Genomic DNA, 22,849 nt, shown 5'->3' on the forward strand with positions numbered 1-22,849 from the left:
TGCTCGTGTGCAAGGATTCACTTCAGTCTTCAGGGGTAAAATATCCCACGTGTCCTATAAAAGGGGCCTTTCCCAAATGATGATCGTCTTGATCAATTTTCAAGCACTAAAAAGAAAACCAACTGATTGGATAGTTGAATCACCAAAACTTTGGTAGAGGAGGATGTATTAGATCAAGATTCGCTTCGCACCGAAGGAAATATGGAGACACGGAGCATAGCCGCAGAGTTATTAGGGCACTTCTTTTGAAACAAATCGGTGCTGTTACTTTCCTTTTCACTAGTGTATAAAATTGAATAGAAAATCGTTCCAGCATACTATCGTTCCAGTCTTAGGGTGGCGATTGAAAGTCTGATCAAGGAATGGTTGTTCATCATAAGTTTATGATTATAGTTTAATTCGGGATGGGTGGTTTGGGAAATTTATTAAAATGGGTGGACGACTACATTTTGAAGGTAAATTTAAAATTTTAATTAATCATATATATTTTTTTAAATAATTGTTAATTTATTTAACTCTTTTATTTTAGACAAAACTCCCTATTTTGATTGAATTGTTGTTATTAATTTTGTACTGTTTTATATGTATCTGTGTACTCTCATGAAATGGAAAAAGATGAAGATGAGAATTAGGGATAAGATTATATTAACTATGGAATCTTGCATTTAGATCATCTTTAATTGAGAAGTGGTTGTCATTATCACATTTTCACTTAGTATGCTGTATAACCTCTCATAAAAGGATTAAAATTTTACAGAATATCCTAATTTATGAGAAAGAAAAGCATTTTATTAAGAGTATGTAATTGGATGTATCAGTTGATAATTGTACAACCTACATTTTCACGTGTAGACCTATTTGTTATAATATTGGCTATAAGATATTGGTTTGAGGATTATGGAGTTGGATAAAATAATTTATTCTACCATGGAAACGGTGACTATTTATTGCAACTTTCCAATAAAATACACTTGAAACAATTTGGCTCTAACACTGTGGTAGAGCAAAAAATCTAAATCTATTTAGTGTTGCTTAATGTAGTTCACCAATTACTGTCCAATCATGACTACAAGCTTAAGGTGAAGTTAACATAATGCACCCATCACACATGGCATGGTGAATTGTTTGTTTCTCTCCTTTGTTCATGTTGTGATCTCTCTTAGCCAAAAAAATTAAGTGTTTTTGTATCGTAGAGGGTTTATATTTTTAAATGGTATTTATGCTGAGATTTTTGTATTTTATTTAGAGCAAATTACCAAAATGGAACAACAACATTGAATTTTTTTATAAAACGGTACACTATTTTTGAAAACGGTAAACTACTGTTGTCGAAAATAACTTATTTTACCAAAATGATAAATTTTGAAATGAACAATATTTTCGTACCAAAAATACCCTTTTAGTATTGTTTTACCATTTGTCCAAATTTTCCCTTCAGATTTCTAAAAACACAATTCCATCCTCTAGGATTTCTGTCGACGACACATCCTACGTCGAATTGCTTCGTTGTCTTCTTAAATACCCTCGTCGAAGTCGTTTGGCCAAGTTTAGGGTATATTGGAGTCCGTTTCATTCTCAAGAATTATAAATCCCTATTTTTTTTGTGATAGATGGATAAGGTGTGAACTAGGGGTAATGCTAGGAAAAAATCCTCTCTTCAAGGTGTCCTTTCGAGAGATGGCCATGCTGGCCATTACGCTCAACAATACAGCTCTTGGTACACATACTATATAGTCACTCACCCAATTCCTTTCTTACGTAATGGTGCAATGCCACCTGGCTATTATGTCTCCCATGTGCTTGAACACATGACGCTCTTTGTTCCACGTACTCGTGCATCTCCTTTTAGGGTTTCTATTTGGGGCACCTTCATGTCACCTAGTCATTGTCTTGTAGCTCCATGTCATTTAATAATAAGGTGCCATGTCAACAAATGATGATTTCGTGGAAAAAACATCATAAGTAATGTGTCTCAGACCCATTTGTTGTATCGTGGCTCCGCATCGCTCAATCATAAGATGCCATCTCAGCAAACAGCGATGTCGTGAGAACATGTCACTCGTGAAGTGTCTCTGATCCAAACACACCAACATTGTTCATCTTCTTCAATACTTTTATGGATTCTTTAAATGTTCATCTTCTTTGCAGTCTACGATTGTTCATTTTGTTGATGTTTAGGAAAACCCATTTTATTGATTTCCCACCATGCTTGGACTAACTGGTGTTGATTTTTTATTTATTGATAAACCTATTTTTAACGGGTTTAGTAATTTGGTGCTGGCGGGATTTGAACACAGGTCTCTGATATCATAACCCAAAGATTTTACTAACATATCTCTAGTGTTCTTACAATATGGTTCTTCATTTTGTAATATATATAAGGGAATGGTAACGTCCAAGACCTCATGGGGACGTTAGTGTTCTCCACCACATTCATTTTCCAATAATACCCTTGCCTATTTTGTCTTTTAGTGAAAAAGATAAGGGTATGTTTTCTTTTACATAATAAATGCTAATGGAATTTTAGTCTTTGGATTTAAATGCCTTGTTTGCAGTAAATGCTAAAAACATTTATTATGTAAACAATCTTTTATCATGTAAAAGACCAAGTTACCAATTGTCTCTTTCACTAAAAGACAAACTGGGTAAAGGTATTATGAAAGTAAATGGGGTGGAGAATGCTAACATCTCCATGATGTCTTGGACGTTAGTATTTGTCATATATATATATATATATATATATATATATATCCGTGCCTAAGACATAGTCGTCCTCTTTGGGGTTAAGGAATAAAAGAGGAAAGACAATAAAGTTGTAGGGGCATTATTGGAAAATGATAAAATGAATAAAGTTGGAGGGGTATTGTTGGAAAAGGGGAGGAGAGAAAAGATAATACAGTTGGAGAGATATTATTGAAAAGAAGGGTAGAAGAGGAAAATGAATAAAATTGGTTGACAACTTCACGCAACCATAAGGTCCATGGGTTAGATCCTAGATTATGCTGAGAATGTATTTGGATAATTGAATTAACACATTGTCGTCTCTCTATCTTTAACCCAAATGCTTTTGTTTCATATGACACGCTAAAATTTTGTTTCCTATTATGTAAGCTAAAGGTTGTACTCATTGAGTATTGAATTGAAGTAGGTTTTGGTCTTATTCTGACATTGTCTTTAATTTGCTCTATTTCTAATCAAAATAGACTTGTCCACTATGGCCCTGTGTGGATACACCTCTCCGCGCAAGAGCAAAAGCTCAATCTCTCCCCGCAAGAGTAAAAAACCTCTCCACGGAAGAGCAGGTTCTTGGAGCTTCTCAACAAAGAGCAAAAAACCTCTCCCCGCAAGAGTAAAAACCTATCCAAACGTTTGCTAGCTCCCCGCAGGAGCAGAAGTCGTCAAGAAGCTTTATCCTAATGCATAGTATGTATCTTGTCTAACCACATGTTGTAATCACATAAACCAGTGTTCTTTTTTATTAAGACATTAACCACTATGTGAAAATTAACAGAATGATTCTATAATTTTTGTCATTTTAGTAACATCACGTCTTGATCATTTTTGGAAACTCCAAGCAATGTAGTTAAGGTCAAAAGGCGCACGGCGAGGCGCATACTTGAGTAACGTAAGACATAATAGAATTAAAAAATTAAATAGTGAAAGGTTGGTTCTAGATATTTTACAACTATAACATGTATAACTATGGTTTTTACAAAAAATTTAAAGTATTTAACACTTCAAGAAGAAGAACAATCAATAGTAAAAGAAAAAGTAGATATGAATAAGGAGACTAAAAAGAAGGGAAGAAAAGGAAGTAAAAGTAGGCAAACAACATGTGTTGTTGCTGCTACGACAAAACAACAACTATGGTTATCAATGGGTGAGCTCTGGTCAAGCTTGGTTGAGCACTAATCAGGCCCTAAAAGGTGGGCTCAACCTTGGTCAACTAAGTCCTAACGGGCTTGGGCTGAGTAAAAATCACCAAATGTAAAATTCAATATTTTTAATGGTAAAAATTTAAATTTTCCAAATAAATTTTATTTTGTATGTAAAAAGTATACAATCAAACCTGAAATTAACATATTAATTAAATAAATTAATTCATTTTTAGTGAGTTGCATGCCTGGACTTGGTGCACCTTGCATCTTGACTGAGGCGTAGTCAAGCCGTGCTCCTTGGTGCATTTCACTTAAACTGCCTTGCCTCACATGTATTAAGGCGCCTTTGGTCCGCCCTGACTTGAGGTGCTTGCCTTGACTAAACTGACTTCAAGTCAATTCCTAAGATCTTTGAAAAAGGTACTAGGTTCCGATTTCAATGATGTAATATAGTCATATGTAAAGATACACCATGTTATGATGCTCTGATTACAATGGAATATAGTCAAATGTAACAATGGAATATAGTTACACTGCAAGCACAACAGTTCCTAAGATTAAGCCCTGTTCCATGGTATTCTGATTACAATGGAATCCAAAAAGTTTGAAATAGAAATCTGCAGAAAGGTGCCGACTCCACAGCAACAACAACAACAATAACTCCATATAATAAGACAATCAACTGCAATGTAAGAGAATATTGGTTGCCATCAAATGAAATTAAATCCTGAAAAATGCTCATGTTCTATAGAAAAATAAATAAGAAGAACTGTAGAGTGCAAAGGTAGCTTTAATGTGCTAATTGGATGTCATCTGCCTGCTTAGGTGGGATCCATTTGAATTAAAATGCGAATAGAAGTGGCGTCTCTATGTTCATATCAGCTGGTTTGTGTTGTATGCCAACCTGCAAAATCATACAAAAATCAGAACTGTAGAGTGCAAAGGTAGCTTTAATGTGCTAATTGTGTTGCATGTGATCCATTCAACACGTAAGTGATTACTTTATCAGTAACTTCGAGTTCTGTCTATTGGAAATTTTTCCTTAAAACATGGAAAAAGTGATTTAAAGGCTTATAATGTGTATAGTTGCTCATAAAGTGGAAAACAAAAAACTAAGTTCAATATGAAGAATGAAAGTGCATAACTGACTAAATTTTGTAAATAGTATAATGTTCCCATGACCAAAACTTCTTTCTTAGATTCCTTTAAGATACATTGTACCCTGTTAAATGTTTGGTCTTTCTTTCAGTCTTAATTCTATTAACAGTATGAGGTTTGGTTCTTCTGAAAGGTAAGGTGGAAGCTATTACCCCACTTCTCTGTCTGTTGGGTGTGTAAGGTGATGGCAGTAGTGGTGGTAGAACAGAGGATTAGATATTAGTTTTTTATTGTGTCCCTTTTAATCATCTAAAATACATGACTGATTAAAAAAAATTCTTAAAAGCATGATAGAGAGAGCATTGCTCTTATACAGGGGGAACGGATATATATATATATATATGAAAATAGCTACTTTTATAGAATATCATTTATTGTCTTGCAAAAAACAAAAAAGAGAATTATACAAACTAGCGAGATTCATTAGTTGGGAGGTTAGAAACTTGTTAAATCCATGCATAATTACTAATTTTGCCATATTATATATTCATCTTATTTTTAATGCTTTGAAACAAGATAGTTTCATAAAATATTTGTTTTTCATCATTTCATGCTCCACTAATGCCACTCATTGCACAGAAAAAGTTCAATCGATCTTTTGGCTGTATTTGCATATCATTCATCTCCATGATCAAAAGGACTAATAACAATAATAATAATTCTAAATATTTCATTGCTTGGCCTAAAATAGGTCTAAAATATTTCACTAAAAATTGATATTTACATATTCTCCTTAGTACCTTAAACGTGTGATAATCTTTAAAAACATGGTTATGATTGTTTTCATTATGATTTCAACCATAAGCTATAGCAAATATATAGACTGATTGTTGATAATGGAAATTTAAATGTTGGTGAAGCAAAAGTAAAGATCAATAGCTGAGATGCCAACACAATCAGAACTATTGAACCAAGTTTTAGCACCACAAAATACCATGAATATTGAGCAAACCGACCAACGCCTACTACTATTTTTGAGGCACTACAGGTGCAAACATGAGACAGAATATCGAAGTGATTAAAGTTAATGCTCGTTTTGTTGTTTGATTATCTTATAGTGTACAATTTCGTACCATCCAAGCACCATGGCAAGTACAAGTTCAAGATTTTTGAAGTCATTACTTCTTGAATACCATTAAAATCAAAAGCTCATTTCTTCTCCCCCCTTCTCCTTCCTTTATCACTCGCCATTGCATTCTACACTACAAGTACCTTCTCAACCCCAATTTTGTTCTCTCTATACACCCTGACACATAATGGCCACCACCACTACCACACCCTCTTCTCCTCCCTCCCCCTTTCGTACATCAAATGTGACCTCTCCTCCATTCAACTAACCTAAAGACAACCATCTTTAGAGATCTATGATGTATTCTTGGGATACATATCTTATCCCAACCATAGGATTTCGTATTTACACTTAATCGCATCAACAAAATATCTAAATAAGGCACAAACAACATACCTAATGATTCAATATGGCTGTGTAATTGAATGTTTGGCAACCATAAGGTAGGGGAAGATGAGTTTATTATTGTTTGAGTATGAGACTGGGAGAGAGACCACTATCACACTAAGAGGTGCTTGTCCATGGTTTGCTGCTCACTTTCACATATTCCCTTTCGCTTTCCATCCACCCTATCCATCTCTTGAAACCACAATAATAGATGCTTGAATAAGAACAAATTTAGCAACCTACCACATCATTCTAACAATATTTCAATGTATTAATTACATGACTGTTAACACCAATGTAGTGATTACATAATTATGAAACCACCTTGCTGTCCAAAATATTTTCACTAACAATTGATACCATGGGTTAATTAGAGCATCCCATTTCTTAAAAAAGAGGCTATTCTAGAAATGAACCTCCTTGTTGTCCAAAATATTCTCATCAACATGGTTTGTAGAACAATTAAGGGCATTAACTAAGGATGGGCTCTTTCTCTAAAAGAAGTATACCAAAAACCTATGTGGGTTCTATTCCATTAACTATTTTTTTGAACTCATATATTCTAAAGTTCTAGTTCCCCATGTATTCAACAGGATAAATAAGTCATTATACTACAATATACAACAATATTGGATGTGGAAATGGTTATCATATCACTCTACGAGTAGGTAAAACAATATAGTTTACATAGGAATGAGCATAACTAACATTTAACGTCACCATTTGCAATTATTTCAGTTGTGTTGGCTCATAGCTGAGAATCAAAGCAATGGAACATCTACTACATCATTGACTCTTGGTTTTCTTTCATATATAATCTATCAACAATCATTTATTTATCACTTGAAGTAGGAAGACTAAAAATACAAAATAGATTGAGAGATTTTTCTTGTGGAGCTGAGGCCATCATCCTAAAAGAACGCCAGCATCGTATCGTACATGTGGTCTACCACCCATCAATTCATGTCTGCTGAACCATTTTTTGGCCCCCACTTCTTGCACAATGCTAATACCAAATTAAACTGAGGTCCAACCAATTTGGCAAATGTTCAATTGGGTCATGAATGCAAAGCCGATGGTTCAGGTGCGGATCCATCCTTTTGGGCTCAATCAATAATCACGTTGCGTTTTGGTATCCAAATTGACATTGTTGTTCCAACTTCGTAGGGTGTAAAATAGATAAAACATGGAAAGCATAGAGGAAGGTGTAAAAGAAGGTAATTGATTCTAAGGGTTCTAGGAAGTAGAAAGAAAGGGGTGTTTTCCAATTCTATTTCCTTTTTTTCCTGAATAGTGTTGGATTCATCAACTTAAGCACTAAATTCATATAATCTTATTTGGTATATACTGTTGAAAACTGGTAATGTCTATTTTGCTCTTTCAATCACTATGCTCTGTTTACTTATTTCAAATGTCTATTTGTCATCACACATAATAAAATACTAATTTCTTATAAAATATAAATTAAAATATTGATTTACAAATGTAAGTCACTGAATTCCAATTTTAACATACATAATATACTTATTTTATATTTTTAAATCATTTAATTTGTCTTTTAAGTTCTTGCAACAGTCTACAATATTATTCCAAAAAGACATCTCCATGCAAGGGAGGTGATTTAACAAAGCGGTTTTGGATGGGATAAGAATACTTTGTGATTGTAGATAATGCGGCATGGAAGGAGTATATTGAGGCATGTTCTTAAAATGTTAAACTTTAAGATAAATTTTTTTCTCTATGCATATGTAGCATCATGGGATATTCGTACGTTAGACTTGCATGTGTTTATGTACAAAAGGAGTTTTGCATTGCAAAGATGTTCAGTTTTTTTGTTACTAATTCTTGATTATTTCTTTGTCTTTTTTTATTAGGAACACCAAAACAAGAAAAGATTACTGTAACAAGTGCATCCTATTTTATTATGATCTTATCATTCTTGTTGGTAATGATCAGGCAAATGGGTAACAATCCACAATTAGATTAGAAACTAAACAAGAGATGTCATCAATTGAAGAGATAGGTAAGAACTCAACATACGATGATGTAATTCTTTTGAAATTTGTCTACTTTTAATTATACGTATGAATTAGATGTGTGTTTTGAAAATTTTCCTTTGTGTTAGGCCTTTATGAAATACACGACAAGGTGCTTGAAACAATTGGACAAGTACTATACCTGCACATCAAACAAGATCTTCATCAGTTGCTCCTCATGAAAATTCATTTTCTAAGGGAAAGTGAAATCGTCAATTTGAATATTCTAGTGATGCAACAATGCCCATACTAACCTCTGCAGTTGTGTGCATAACAATAACAATGAAGAGACCTAACATCGTTAGATTGCAAAAAGAACTCATTGAAGTTCTTGATATCTCTCGAGAGATTATATTAGAGGTGATTAACTAGTTGGGTGAGCAGTAAGAAGCATCATTCATAGACTCAAGAACCAATATGGTGTCTTGTTCCTATAAAATATGATAGGTGTCTATGTGGCACATTTTAGTTGGTGTTTAAAACACCTCGGATTCCTAATCAAGCCGTTCATACAACCCAATGTATTTATATCCTAATCAAATTGTGCCACGTAGACACCGTTTTTATCTATTGTTTCGGTGATGTAGGACATCTACAATCCTAGTTAGAGCTTTACTAGTATTTCTATTTTTATTTCTACTTCTAGTAGGATTTCTATTTCTACTTGTAATAGGATTTTTATTTCATAGTTATGTTAGGAGTACAATTCCTTGTTAGTTTATAATTTGTTTTAAATTCGTTTTTATTATTTAGACTATAATTAGAAGTACTTAGAAGTCTCCAATTTGAGTTCTAATAGGATTAGAAAGTTAGTATTATGTTATAGATAGGTTAGGAATATTAATTTTTAGTATTTTAGTAGGATTAAAAGTTGTTATGATGGGATTATCTATATAAGGAGCTCAAAATCCGAAAATTAAGAATCAATTCAATTATCCTTTCTCTTTTAAATTTTTTTTTTATTTTTAGTTTTATCTTTTATTTTCTTTCAAGCTATTGCTTATTATCAATTGAATCTATTGATTCAAATTGATTTTGAGTGTTCCATTGAATACGATCTATCGAATCTATTGATTCACACGCTTCCGCTACGTCATTTGGGACACCATAATGGGATCTTGACTCGCACGCATATTCCTTAGCTTACCGAATGACGTGAAGGGGGATTAGTTGTTTAGGAGCTTAGGAAAGTCAGATAGCATTTAAAGTATTAGATGTTATATTCTTTTAGCAGATATATTTGCTATAGTTAAGAAAATCAATAATGATTTTCATGGTTATATGTTGCTTTTTTGGGGGATGTTTTACGTAATTTTTAGTTTACTTATTTTGTATTAATCATGATGTAATTAATTCAATCGTGTTTGCAAGTCCTTTGCCACATCAAGGTTATATATTGTATTTTTTGGACTGTATTTCACATGTTTTTCTTTTTTCTTTTTTGAAGTTGACAAATAGACTTTTATACAATGAAATTGGAAAATCTTGTCATTTTCCAATTTGCAATCAAACAATGGATTGGAAAATCAATGCATTTTCCAAATGTGCAATGAAACAAAGATAAATTCTTTCTCTCTAGAAATCCAATTTCCACACCATATTTTCATGGAAAATAAATTTTCATGCACAATCTAACAGACCCTTAATATAAATATGGAAGAAAAGATAGCATTATGCCTATTCAATGAATTATTTGTTTATTTTTTGTACATCTTAGTTACCATATAAATTGTTTGGTTAGGAAAACTAATATTTTCTTCTTTCCTACATGATAAATTTCATGTAGCAAAGAGAGTTCAAGTCATGCTGGATATAGATGGTGAAAAGGACTTCACATGTTTTACTTTTTTATAAATCCTTGCATGTTTTCTGTCTGCTAATGATGGCTTGATAATCATGTGTGAGCTTCTTAGGAGAGAATTTCAACACTCCTGGAATTATTTTATTCCTCTTATTCCATTGTAAAAAACATAGTTACAACCCTTAGAATAAATAGGCTGATGACCATAAATCAACCCTTAAGAACTAGGAACAAATAAGGAAAAAATCAACTAGGAAAATCAGAATCAGATCTGTAATAATATCCCAACAGATCTAGAATAATATCCCAAAGGATAGGATCTGATTTTCAGCTTATTTGAATTAAAAGTCTATCCCAAAAAATCAGGATATAGCTATTTACAGTTGATCTGATTCTTTCTACACTCTCCCTCAAGTTTGGACTGAAAAAAACATCAAACAGTCCAAACTTGCTTACAAAATTTTCGAATGATACCCTTGGAAGCCCTTTGGTGAGAACATCCGCAATCTGATCAGTTGTAGGGAGATAAACCAGACACAAAGTTCCGTCGTCAATCTTTTCTTTAATAAAGTGCCGGTCCACCTCAACATGCTTCGTTCGATCATGGTAGACTGGATTAAGCGTCATGCTTATGGCTCCCTTATTGTCTGAAAACAGTTTCATAGGCTGATTAAACTCCCTTCTTAGTTCCTTCAACAACATCTTTAGCCATAAAAGTTCGCAAACTCCTTGAGCAATAGCTCTAAGTTCCGCTTCAGCACTACTTTTAGACACAACTGACTGCTTTTTACTCCTCCTTGTTACCAAGTTACCCCATACAAAAATGCAATAACTAGAAGTTGACCTCAAGTCGATCTTGGATCCAGCCCAATCAACATCTGTATAAGCTTCAACACTTCTGTTTTGATTCTTTTCAAAGAATAAACATTTTCCTGGTGTACCTTTTAGATAATGAAGGATGCGATACACAGCCTCAAGGTGTTCTTTGCCGGGAGCATGCATAAACTGACTAACTACATTCACAGTGAAAGCAATATCAGGGTGTGTGTGAGAGAGGTAAATAAGTCTTCCAACCAGGCGTTGGTACATTCCCTTGTCCACAGGATCATTGCTTGGTTCAAGACCCGGCTTCGTAGTAGAGTCGATTGGCGTAGGGACTGGTTTGCACCCTAGCATTCCAGTTTCCTTGAGTAGGTCAATAACATATTTCCTTTGAGAAATAGCAATGCCTTTCTTACTCCTAGCAACCTCCATGCCAAGAAAGTATCTCAAATGTCCCAAATCTCTAACCTCAAATTCTGTGGCCAAAACATCTTTCAGTCTCTCAATCTCTCAATCTCCACAAGGTCATCACCAGTTAGAATAATATCATCAACGTAGACAATCAAGATGGTGCTTCTTCCTTCCTTAAGAAAGTAAAACAGTGTATGATCAGCATGAGCTTGACTATACCCTTGTTGTCGAATAACCTTGGTAAACCTTTCAAACCAGGCTCTGGGAGATTGTTTTAAGCCATAGAGAGATTTTCGAAGTCGGCAGATTTTACCTTTCTTACTTTCATCATCAAAACCTGGTGGAAGATCCATATACACTTTTTCTTCTAAGTCGCCACTAAGAAATGCATTCTTTACATCAAGTGGGTGTAGTTTCCAATCAAGATTTGTTACTAAGGATAAAAGGACTCTTAACTGTATTCATTTTTGCCATAGGTGCAAAGGTTTTCAAGTAGTCCACACCATATGTCTGAGTCAAACCTTTTGCAACCAATCTAGCTTTATATCTTTCAATGTTCCCATCAGAGTTATACTTAACAGTAAAAATCCACTTACACCCGACAGATGTCTTGTCCCGTGGTTTCTCCACCAACTCCCATGTCCCATTCTTTTCCAGGGCACTAATCTCTTCCATGACTGCCTTTTTCCACTTAGAATCTTGTAATGCCTCCTGTATGGTTCTAGGTACTTCTTCCTTTGACAAGTTGACTACAAAAGCTTGAAGCTGAGGAGATAAATGATTGTAGGCCACGAAGTTGTATAATGGATGCTGAGTACAAGATCTAACACCCTTTCTGAGAGCAATAGGAGCATCAAGATCATTAAGAGTATTTATATGTGTACCTTGATCTGGTTTGGAATCATGACTGAGCTGAGTGTTCTCAATGGGTTCTATTCTTCTTGGGTGTCGAGAATAAACACGAAGCTCTAATTGTGGTTCTAAGTCTTCCCCTTCATTTCTGTTATTAGGCATCAATGACTCAATAGGGTCGGATTGATTCTCAGGTTGAAAAACGTCATACTGATGTGTGTCTGGTAGATCTGGGGATAAAACATGTTGGTGAGTGTTTTGGATATGTGGTGTGTCGGGTAGATCCGGGGATATGACAGGTTGGTGAGTATTTTGGATATGTGGAAGACCCCAAAAATTATCGTCATTACTCATGTACTCCCCCTGAAGGGAATTTTTGGTGTAGAATGGCTTAGTTTCAAAAAAAGTGACATTCATGGAGACAAAATATTTACGTTTTTTGGGAGAGTAACACTTATACCCTTTTTTAGTAGCAGAGTATCCTAAAAACAAGCATTTAACGGCTTTGGGATCTAATTTGCTACGTTCTCGATCATAAACCTAAACGAATGATTGACAACCAAAGATTTTTAGGGGTATGGATGAGTAGGTCTTGGAAAAGGAGGGGTAGTGAGTGGTGAGAGCTTGAAGAGGGGTCTTAAATTGTAAGACACGAGTGGGCATTCTATTAATGAGATAGCAGGCAATAAGGACAACATCCCCCCAGAACTGTTTTGGGACATTTGAGGTGAACATTAGAGATCTATCTACTTCTAGGAGATGGCGATTTTTTCTCTCAACAATACTGTTTTGTTGAGGAGTGTCAATACATGTGCTTTGGTGTATAATCCCTTTTTCTAAGAAAAAATCTCCAAGAATGGAATTAAAGTACTCTTTTCCATTATCAATATGAAGAATTTTTATGTTGGTGTTGTACAGATTTTGGACCATAGAATGAAAAATTTTAAAAATCTGGGCAGCATTAGATTTTTCTTTTAGTAAGTAAACCCAACAGACCCTAGAATGATCATCAATGAAGGTTATGAACCACCTATTTCCTGTGATGTGTTGTGTGCGAGATGGTCCCCAAATATCACTATGGATTTGAGTGAATGGTTGAGATGCTTTATATGGTTTTGATGGAAAATTAGAACATTGATGTTTTGACAATTGACAGATTTCACATTCAAACACATCTTTATTTCTAAACAAAGAGGGAAACAACTTTTTAAGATAAGGAAAGCTAGGGTGTCCTAATCTACGATGCCACAACATTATTGTTTGCTCACGAGTTAAGGGAAAAGTCTCACAACCAGCCATTTGAGCTTGTTTATTCTCGAAGCCTTCATTTTTGAAGAAATATAGCCCATTGAATTCCCTAGCACTACCAATCATCCTCCCAGATTTCCGGTCCTAAAATAAACACTCAAACTATGAGAAGTTGGCATAACAATCTTGGTCTTTAGTTAACTTGCTAATTGAGAGTAAGTTGTAAGAAAACTTTGGGACATGTAGTACAGATTTCAAAACAAAATTAGGAGAAAGGTTTATATCTCCACTATGAGCCACAGTTGAAAGAGAACCATCAGCAACCTTAACTTTAATATTTCCTAGGCTAGGTACATAAGTGGTGAACAAGTTTGAGGATCCTGTCATGTGATCAGATGCTCCTGAATCTATGATCCAGGGGTCTATTTCATTTGTACAGCCACTCAAAGCAGTTGCAAATGTTCCTTTTTGGGCCAAGTATGAACTGGTTGGCTGAGTAAGAGAGGAAGGAGTAGGCTTTGTTGCCGGAGGAGTGGAACCTTGGAGATTAATCAGTTTGATGAGTTGGTTCAGTTGCTCCTTTGTGAGGGACAAACTTGGAGCAGAATCTTCATGCTTTGTGATCATTTCAGCAGTAGTTTGAAGGCCTCTAGGTTTGCTTTGGTACTTGGAGTTGAAGTTTGCTGGTCTGCCGTGAAGTTTCCAACAAGTTTCACGAGTATGGTTGGTCCTTTGGCAGTGACCACACCAGAGATTTCCTCTTCGCTGGTTTCGGTTGGTATCTCAGTGGTAGGGCTCCGAGTTTCTGTTAGCAACAAGGGCAGAATTGTCAATAAGTGTGGGTTTGGGTTCTCCCATCATCACACGTTTACGCCTTTCCTCTCTTCTTACTTCTGCAAACGCTTCATCTATTGAAGGAAGTGGTTTAGTACCAAGAAGACGTCCCCGAACTTCATCAAGGTTCTTGTTGAGACCAGCAAGAAAATCATGTATCCGCTCCTTATTGATAGAATTTTGATGGAGTTCTCGGCAAGTAGTGCACCATTGAAACTTGTCAAAGAGATCAACCTCCTGCCAAAGTTTTGTGAGAGAATTGTAATATTGAGTGACATCCATCTCACCTTGGGTTAACATCAGGGCTCTATATATCTCAATTCGAACAATTGGACTGAATTTTCTAGGTCGGAATATTGCCTTTGCACAGCATCCCACATTTCTTTTGATGTGGTATAACTAAGAAAATTTTCACCTATCTTGTCCTCCATAGAGTTGATTAGCCAAGCCATAACCATGGAATTTTGGGCATCCCACGTTTAAAGAAGCATCAATAGTGGTTGGTTTTGCAGCAGTCCCGTCGATGAACCCAGACCTTCCTCTTCCTCGAATTACCATTTGAACTGAGAGTGACCATTGTAGATAATTTCGTCCATTGATTTGTGAGAGGTGATTTGAAGAGAGGACATATAGGAATAAGCAGTGGGGGCTATTGTGGGGTTAGATTCAGAGGTAACCTCTGAACTGTTACCGCCACTAGCCCCAGTGAGCCGATTTGTACATGGCTTCTCTCAACCAAGTTTAAGCTCTGATACCATGTGAGCTTCTTAGGAGAGAATTTCAGCACTGTTGGAATTATTTTATTCCTCTTATTCCATTGTAAAAACACAGTTACAGTCCTTACAATAAATAGGCTGATGACCATAAATCAGCCCCTAAGAACTAGGAACAAATAAGGAAAAAATCAACTAGGAAAATCAGAATCAGATCTGTAATAATATCCCAATAGATCTGGAATAATATCCCAAAGGATAGGATCTGATTTTCAGCTTATTTGAATTAAAAGTCTATCCCAAAAAATCAGGATATAGCTATTTACAGCTGATCTGATTCTTTCTACAGCATGATATACAACATTACACAATATAAAATATTCCGTGGCTTAAGATTGCGTTCAATTGTCTAATTAAGTCACTGGATGCTTGATCGTCGAATTGGAAGCAAACAAGACAAATCATTAATTTTTATATTTGCATGTCTTATAGGTGTATATAACTTGAATTTTTTCAATATGGTTAAAAAAAATTATCTATTTGGATACACATCTAAATTCATTTTCCGTATATTCCCTTTTTTTTTCTTGGGGTGGGGGGTGTTGTATTTGTGTGGTCTAAGCTATATCACTTTCTAAGCCTGAGAGTGTCCACATTAACTCTCTTGAAAAGTGTTATGGATTTAGAGAGTCCATAACTATTTTTCTTTAATGGTAAAAACAATTCATTCAAAAGAAGAAAAATAATACAGCGGAGAGGTAAGCTCCAAGGAGGTTGAGAGGACTTCTAGGTGAGTAGGATCCTTCCCAAAAGACATTCACGCTCAACGCTTAAATTATACACTTTGAAACCCATCACGCACCTTCATCACAAAATCAAGTAGTCCCATCTAAGAACAAATTCCTTGAAGAATGTTCCCTTTTATTATTGAAACAATTTTGACCAAAACATGTAATATTTTGCATTAATAATAGCCTCATTAACATACCCTTAACTTTCCAAGGTTGTAGCATTCCTCCCTTCTAAATAATCCAACATACTGCAAATGGTAAAAGGTTCCGAAATTCTATCTTTACCTTGAAAACTTAAGAGAGCTAACTTTGGAAAAGAGTTTAAATTGAAGTATGAATAATCCAATACATATTGAAAGTCATTGTAGTAGGTTGTACAATGAAGGAGAAGGTCGTTGACACATTATCCGATTTTCTTTCACATAATGTTCTGTCCATAATAGTCTTTCCATGACCAATATTAAGATAGAGAGAAGGTTACACAACATTTCAGTGTCTAGATTGCTTACAAATGAAAATTTTGTTTAAAAATTGAGGATATGCAAGTCAGAACCTAGAAAAGGACTATTAGAAACGGAAATGGTACTACGACCAATGACAGACCTCATGGTGCCATTAGTAATAAGGTGTTGAAGGTAGGACTTGTGAGATATATGACAAAAATAACTATGTTAGTGTAACCTGTGCTATTGATCCAAGGAGAGGAAGAATCATTGAAAGAAGATGTAATAGATGTGGAGGTGCCATTTTGAAATTGTTCATCTGAGAGTTGTATAGACCGAGCTATAGGATTAGTACTAGAATCATCAACAACAACAGAGGCATTTGTATCATCAATCACATTGGTAAATTTGTTAGTGTTGTTTGGGTTGTGTAGGGTGAAACGAATTGGTAGTTGGTGCTCAAAATCTTGGTTATTCAAGTGATCTAATTGCGTGATGATGGATCTGGCTATGGAATTGAATGGAAAGCTTTATCTCGGGTCTTCTGAAGGTTTTGGAAGTCCACACATTGGGAAGAAAAGACGGAGACCAAGAGATGTAGAATAGTTGCTCTGCTGATAGACTTACTTCAAGTTATATGGAGGAGGAGCACTTTGGTGAAGTGGTTGTCGAGGTTTCGAGGACCAGATTCAGAGATGGTTTTGGAGGTTAAGGTGAGAAGGGTTTTAGAGCTGATACAATCAATATTTCACATTTAGCTTATGGGGTTCATTTTTCTCTTTAGAAATTACAAATTTCTTGTTTTAGTTCACATTTAATCTGTTATTTTATTGGTGGTTCATCCATCTGACATGTACTCCAGATGGGAATGGTGGATTTTGAATGTGGTTTCGTGAATGTATTTTACATTTAATGTTATCTATGTGAATCCATGACGTTGATTATAAAGTTCGGATTATACTCTACTAATTATTGTGCAAGTCCTTGGCTGATATCTTTCGTGGCTATCTACTACTTTGTGATAGTCTTTGACATTATTTTTTTTCCATGTATCTCCATAAATAGTTCTTCATTTTTAGCTTTACAATGGCCTATACAACATTGGTTATCAACTTGCTTGTGTGAGAGTGCACAAAATATTACTTTCTTAGAAGTTCGTACTACTTGTGTGATTTGGGTTGGTTGGTTGATGGAACAAACCAACTCAAATTGTTTAAAATATAAGGCTCTGTGAGTTTCATGAACCACATAGAGTTTGTGGCAAGTGTTAAGGACTGGGTGGTGGACTCTAGGGCCACCAAACATATCTGTAGAAACATAAGTGCTTTTAACTCCTATACTACTGTGAGAAAAGGCAAAGAACAAGTGTTCATGGGCAATTCAAGGCCCTTACCTGTTGTTGGGAGAGGGAAAATTCTTTTCAAGTTAACTTCTAGAAAGATCTTGTCCTTTAGTGATGTACTTTATGTGACGGGCATTCATTCCAATTTGGTGTCGGTTTCCTTACTTGAAAAGATTGGGGTTAAGGCAATTTTTGAGTTTGATAAAATTGTATTGAGTAAGAATGAAATGTTTATTGGTAAAGGGTATTGTAATCAAGGTTTGTTTGCCCTAAATGTACTTGAAGTTATTAATGGAAATGCATCTACTTCTTCTACTATATGATTGACTCTATTAATGTATGGAATGCTAGACTGGGACATGTGAATTTTTCTTATATTAAGAAAATGAAAGAAATTAGTTTGTTGCCTAATTTATTTGTTTCTAGTTTTGATAAATACAAAATTTGTGTAGAATTTAAGTCCACTAAAAAGTCGTGTATATCAGTAGAACTAGAGTTTGAATTGTTAGGATTAATTCATAGTGACATAAGAGATTTTAAGAGTTACTTAACAAGGGGAGGAAAGAAATATTATATAACTTTTATTGATGATTATTCTAGATATACTAAAATTTATTTGCTAAGATCTAAAGGTGAGGCTTGTGAGGTGTTTCTTAAATATGAAGTCGAAATAGAAAACCAACTTAATAGAAAGATTAAAAGACTTAAGACAGATAGAGGAGGAGATTACTATTTCATTTCTCTTAATAACTATTGTAAAGAACAAGGTATAATTTATGAGAAAATTCCATCTTATTCACTTGAATCTAATGAGGTAATTGATTGGAAAAATAAGACATTTAAAGAAATGATGAATGCTATGTTGATTAGTTTTAGGACATCTACAAATATGTGAGGGGAAATTATCTTATCTGTATGTCATTTACAAAATAGAATAATTTTTAAGAAAATAGTTAAGATACCTTATAAGTTATGGAAGGGTAAAGCACCATATTATAAATTTTAAAATTGTGACGGTGTTTAGCTAAGGTCTTATTACCTAAACCTAAGAAGAGAATAATAGGACCCAAAACCTTTGAATGTATGTTTATAGGTTTTGCTTAAAATATTGCAACATATAGATTTGTAGTGATTAGAAGTGAGAACAACATTATGGAATCAAATACCATTGTAGAATCTAAGAATGTAGATTTCTTTGAACATATTTTTCCTTTGAGATCTAATTCAAAAAACTACCTTGTGAACCTATCAATGAACCCAAATAAAAATCTAGTACTAATCTTGATATAGAATCTAGAAAAAGTAAGAGGGTGAGGAATGAAACCAATTTTGAAGATGGTTTTTATACTTATCTTAAAGATAATGACCCTCAAACTTATACTGAAGCTATTACTTCTTTAGATGCATCTTTTTGAAAAGAAGCTATTAATAATGAGTTAGAATCAATTAAGTATAATCATACTTGAGAATTAGTGAATTTACCTCCAGGAATCAAATCTATTAGTTATAAGTGGATCTTTAAAAAGAAGTTAAAATCTAATAGGTCAATTGATAAGTTTAAAGCTAAGTTAGTATCTAAAGGTTATAAACAATAGAAAAACATAGATTTTTTTGACACTTTTGCTCCAGTAACTAAAATTTCCTCAATTAGAGTTTTGATAGCTTTAACTTCCATTAACAAATTAGTGATTCACTAAATGGATGTCAAGACTACATTCATAAATGGTGATTTAGAAGAGGAAATCTATATGGATCTGAAATCACCTTGACCTTTTCGACCTTTTTCACTATAGAATGAAAAATATCTTATGGATAATTGGGGGATATTTGGAAAAAATGGAGCTACCACGTAGTTTAGGTCTAGGAACCATGGATAACTCCAAAACGGATCCGGATCGGTCCACGAGTCGAAGACATGGGCAAAGAGTCGAGTTACAGGTTTTGGAAAGTGTTAGGCACCGAAACCGCCAAATCGAAGTGATCGGTCTCTATTATAATCCATGATGTCCTAAGGTTGATGAGAGAAGACTAAGGTCGAGCTAATGTCGTAGGGTTAAAGGTCTAATCATTAGCATTTTATATCGAGTTGGCCAATTAAATCATCATCATTTATATCGAGTTGGCAAATCGAATCATATGGCTATGATTTTTCAAATTAGAATTATCCTTTTAAATCATTTTAGGGGGAAAAGGCTGTGATCTAATTATTTTCCCTAGAGTCACGTAGCATATATCGAAAAATTGATTAACAAATTACTTTCAATGCACAAAATTGATGGGGCATCTCAATGACAATTTTTATGGAAATGAAATCCAATTTTATGTGCCACATGCACAAAAATCAGTGAGTCGACTCGTATGTCATATTTATGAAATCAAAATTCAATAATATGTGCCACTTGCTCAAAACTCAATGAGTCAATCTGAGTGTAGTTTTATGAAATAAAACTCGATTTTATGTGCTACAGGCACAAAATCAGTGAATTGACTCAAATGTCATTTTTGAAATTGAAGTTCATTTTTTATTGTATGTCATGTGCACAAAAATCAATGAGTTCACTTGATGATTGAGTTTTTAGGAATAAGAAAATTATTTCAAGTGCCACGTGCACAAAAATCAGCGAGTTCACTCATTGTCTATGTTTTGGGAAAAAAGAAAATTAATTTCGACTCCCCAAGTGCACAAAATATTGATAAGATGACTTTAACAAAATAACATTGATTTGATTGAGCTACGTGCTATTAAAAATCAATGAGTTAATTCATTAGCTTATTAAAAATCTGAATTTTGAATTGATGAACAACTCATGAAATATATGAATTTTGGAACTCGGTTTCCAATCCATGAGAAATCGAAAATTTTAAAATGATGAACAACCCATGAAAATTTTGAATTTTGATGGATTCCCCAACCCACAAAATTCTAATGAACCTACTCGAATCAAATCATTTCTCTATTCATGCCACATATTTTTTTAGTATTGAATCGATTAATTATTGGCGAATATTTAAACAAAATATGGACTCACTTTATTTGAGATGAATATTCAAATCATTCCTCATTTTTTCTTCCTCTCATGAATTCTTTGTGTTCTTGTTGATGATGTATTTGTTTTAGATTTTTGAAGAATAGAAGAAAGAATTGAGGTGAATAGAGATTTTAGGTTAAAGGGGGGGTTGAAAGTGTATTTTTGGATGAGAGTTTGAGAGAGATGACTTGAGAGGTTGATAGTGTGTTAAGGGAGGAAAGGGTATTTTTGGATTTATGAGAAGAGGAGGTTTATATAGAGTTGGGGGATGATTTTTAAGGATAAAAGGGTCCAATCCTAAAAATAAATGGAAATGATATTTTGTTTATTTTATTTTATTTTTGAAATTTTTAATTATATGAAATTAGGAATGAAATTTATCTTAAGATTTTAAGAGATTAATTTTGAGAACGACATGTGGAGGGTAGGTTGGATGTAGCACTACAAAAAATTGTGAAATAGGAACAAACATTTAAAACGGCATTAAACCGTTTTACCTTTTAAAATTGTTTTAATTGTATTTTAAAATTCCAAATTTCTGTGTGATTCTTTTTGGAACGAATCGAAGTTTTTCTCTTTCTCTTAGTCCCTCGCCCGATCGACCTCTCTCTGTCTCTCTCGATTGACCTCTCCATTTCTCTCTGACAAACTCTTTCGATTGACCCCTCGATCGATCTTATATCCCCCTCTATTGATCGATCGATCGATCTCTCTCAATCTACCTCCCTCGATAAATTTCATCTCCCACTCTATTTGATCTCTCTACCTGTCATTAATATCTCGAAGTGATCTCTCATCTCTCGATCACATTGGTCACAAGGGCATAGTTACTTGCTACATCACCTCACGCGACAAGCCAGCAATCATCTCGACTTCGGACTAGGTACTCTCTGTAATCCCTTTTTTTCTTTATATAGATTGTATTAGGGTTTTTTATCCGATATCTTCATATTTGGATAGAAGATTTAGGTTTTTATCCCATATTTTCGTCATAATTTCAACATCTTTCAGCTTTAGAGATTCATGGATTTCACAATGATGATTTCCATATTAACCCTACAAGATGTATGGATTTTTCTTCTAGGTATCAAAATGGCAGATTTATGGATTTCATATAATATGCATAGATTTTTTCTTTTTGAGTTAGTTTAGCATTTTTCATTTTTGATTTATCTGCTAATTTATCTTTTGGTATGGACTTGGGAGGGAAGATTTTCAGACTCTATGATTGAAAAGTATTCCTTGGTACATTTTGTTTTGCTTGTAAGCTTAGATAAGTGGCTTGAAGATTCATATGATGCTTCCATTTCATCGACATATATGACGTTAGTAGTACAGAGTAACATATATTCTTCCCTTCCCTGTGATAAGGTAAAGCTAATGGTCCAATTTCTATTGAGTCTCTCTATGTAGAAGTAGCTCCTATATATATATAATCAGGCTTACTCTTTTCTTTTTTAACTCAGCCCACATACGTATATGTTTTTGAAGCCCTTTTGCCCCCTTCCCCCCCTCCCCAAAAAAAAAAAAAAGGTCTTGGGTAGTTCTGGTAATATATTGGTTTCTAGGTAGTTAATCAATTCAACCTACCAAGGCGATCACATTTATCGTTTTTTAAAGAATGAATGATGTCATGGATCTAGATCCTCGTTGCATAATGCTTATGCTACACTTAAACTAATTGCTTTGGCGTAACTTAATTTGGTCTATCCCAAAGTGTTGAGGGTGGTGGTGTTCTTAAGGTTATTCTAATGGATAGTTTTTCTATTAAAACATATGCATAGGAGGAAAAAAAGGGTGGTGTGTGGGTGGGTGGGTGGGTGGTGGGGGGGTGTAACATCAAGTTCTCTATTTTGATGTCTAAAAGCTTGAAGTTGGATGGTTTTCTTTTTGATTGTCTTTATGCTTTTGTTCGGTTGCAAGTCTAAATAGGGTGGATTGGATGAATAATTAGTTTTTGTGGGTCCGGGTCTAATAAACAAGAGAGGGTTGGAGATGTGTTGGTGGCTAATGTTTCTTTTATTAAAAGAGGTTA

The 22,849-nt window shown here is 34.4% G+C and overlaps 1 protein-coding gene across 13 annotated transcripts in view; it reads left to right on the forward strand.

The window, feature by feature from the left end:
* LOC147405926 (uncharacterized) overlaps positions 1-22,849 on the forward strand; it is a 30,605-nt gene continuing 7,756 nt past the window's right edge. Inside the window, exons 1-5 of one of the 13 annotated variants that reach the window (XR_015176182.1) lie at positions 2-455; positions 3,204-3,423; positions 7,345-7,576; positions 7,660-7,709; positions 8,367-8,515. Coding sequence is in view for 2 of the 13 variants with exons in the window: in XM_086433822.1 (XP_086289948.1) it covers positions 22,810-22,845 (36 nt within the window). In the remaining 11 variants the exon portion in view is untranslated. The other 12 variants (XR_015176181.1, XR_015176180.1, XM_086433823.1 and 9 more) reach the window with 12 other exon arrangements.

This window comes from Akebia trifoliata, chromosome 3 (genome assembly GCF_017979445.1).
Source record: "Akebia trifoliata isolate Shusen 1 chromosome 3, ASM1797944v1, whole genome shotgun sequence".
Taxonomy (NCBI): Eukaryota; Viridiplantae; Streptophyta; class Magnoliopsida; order Ranunculales; family Lardizabalaceae; genus Akebia; species Akebia trifoliata.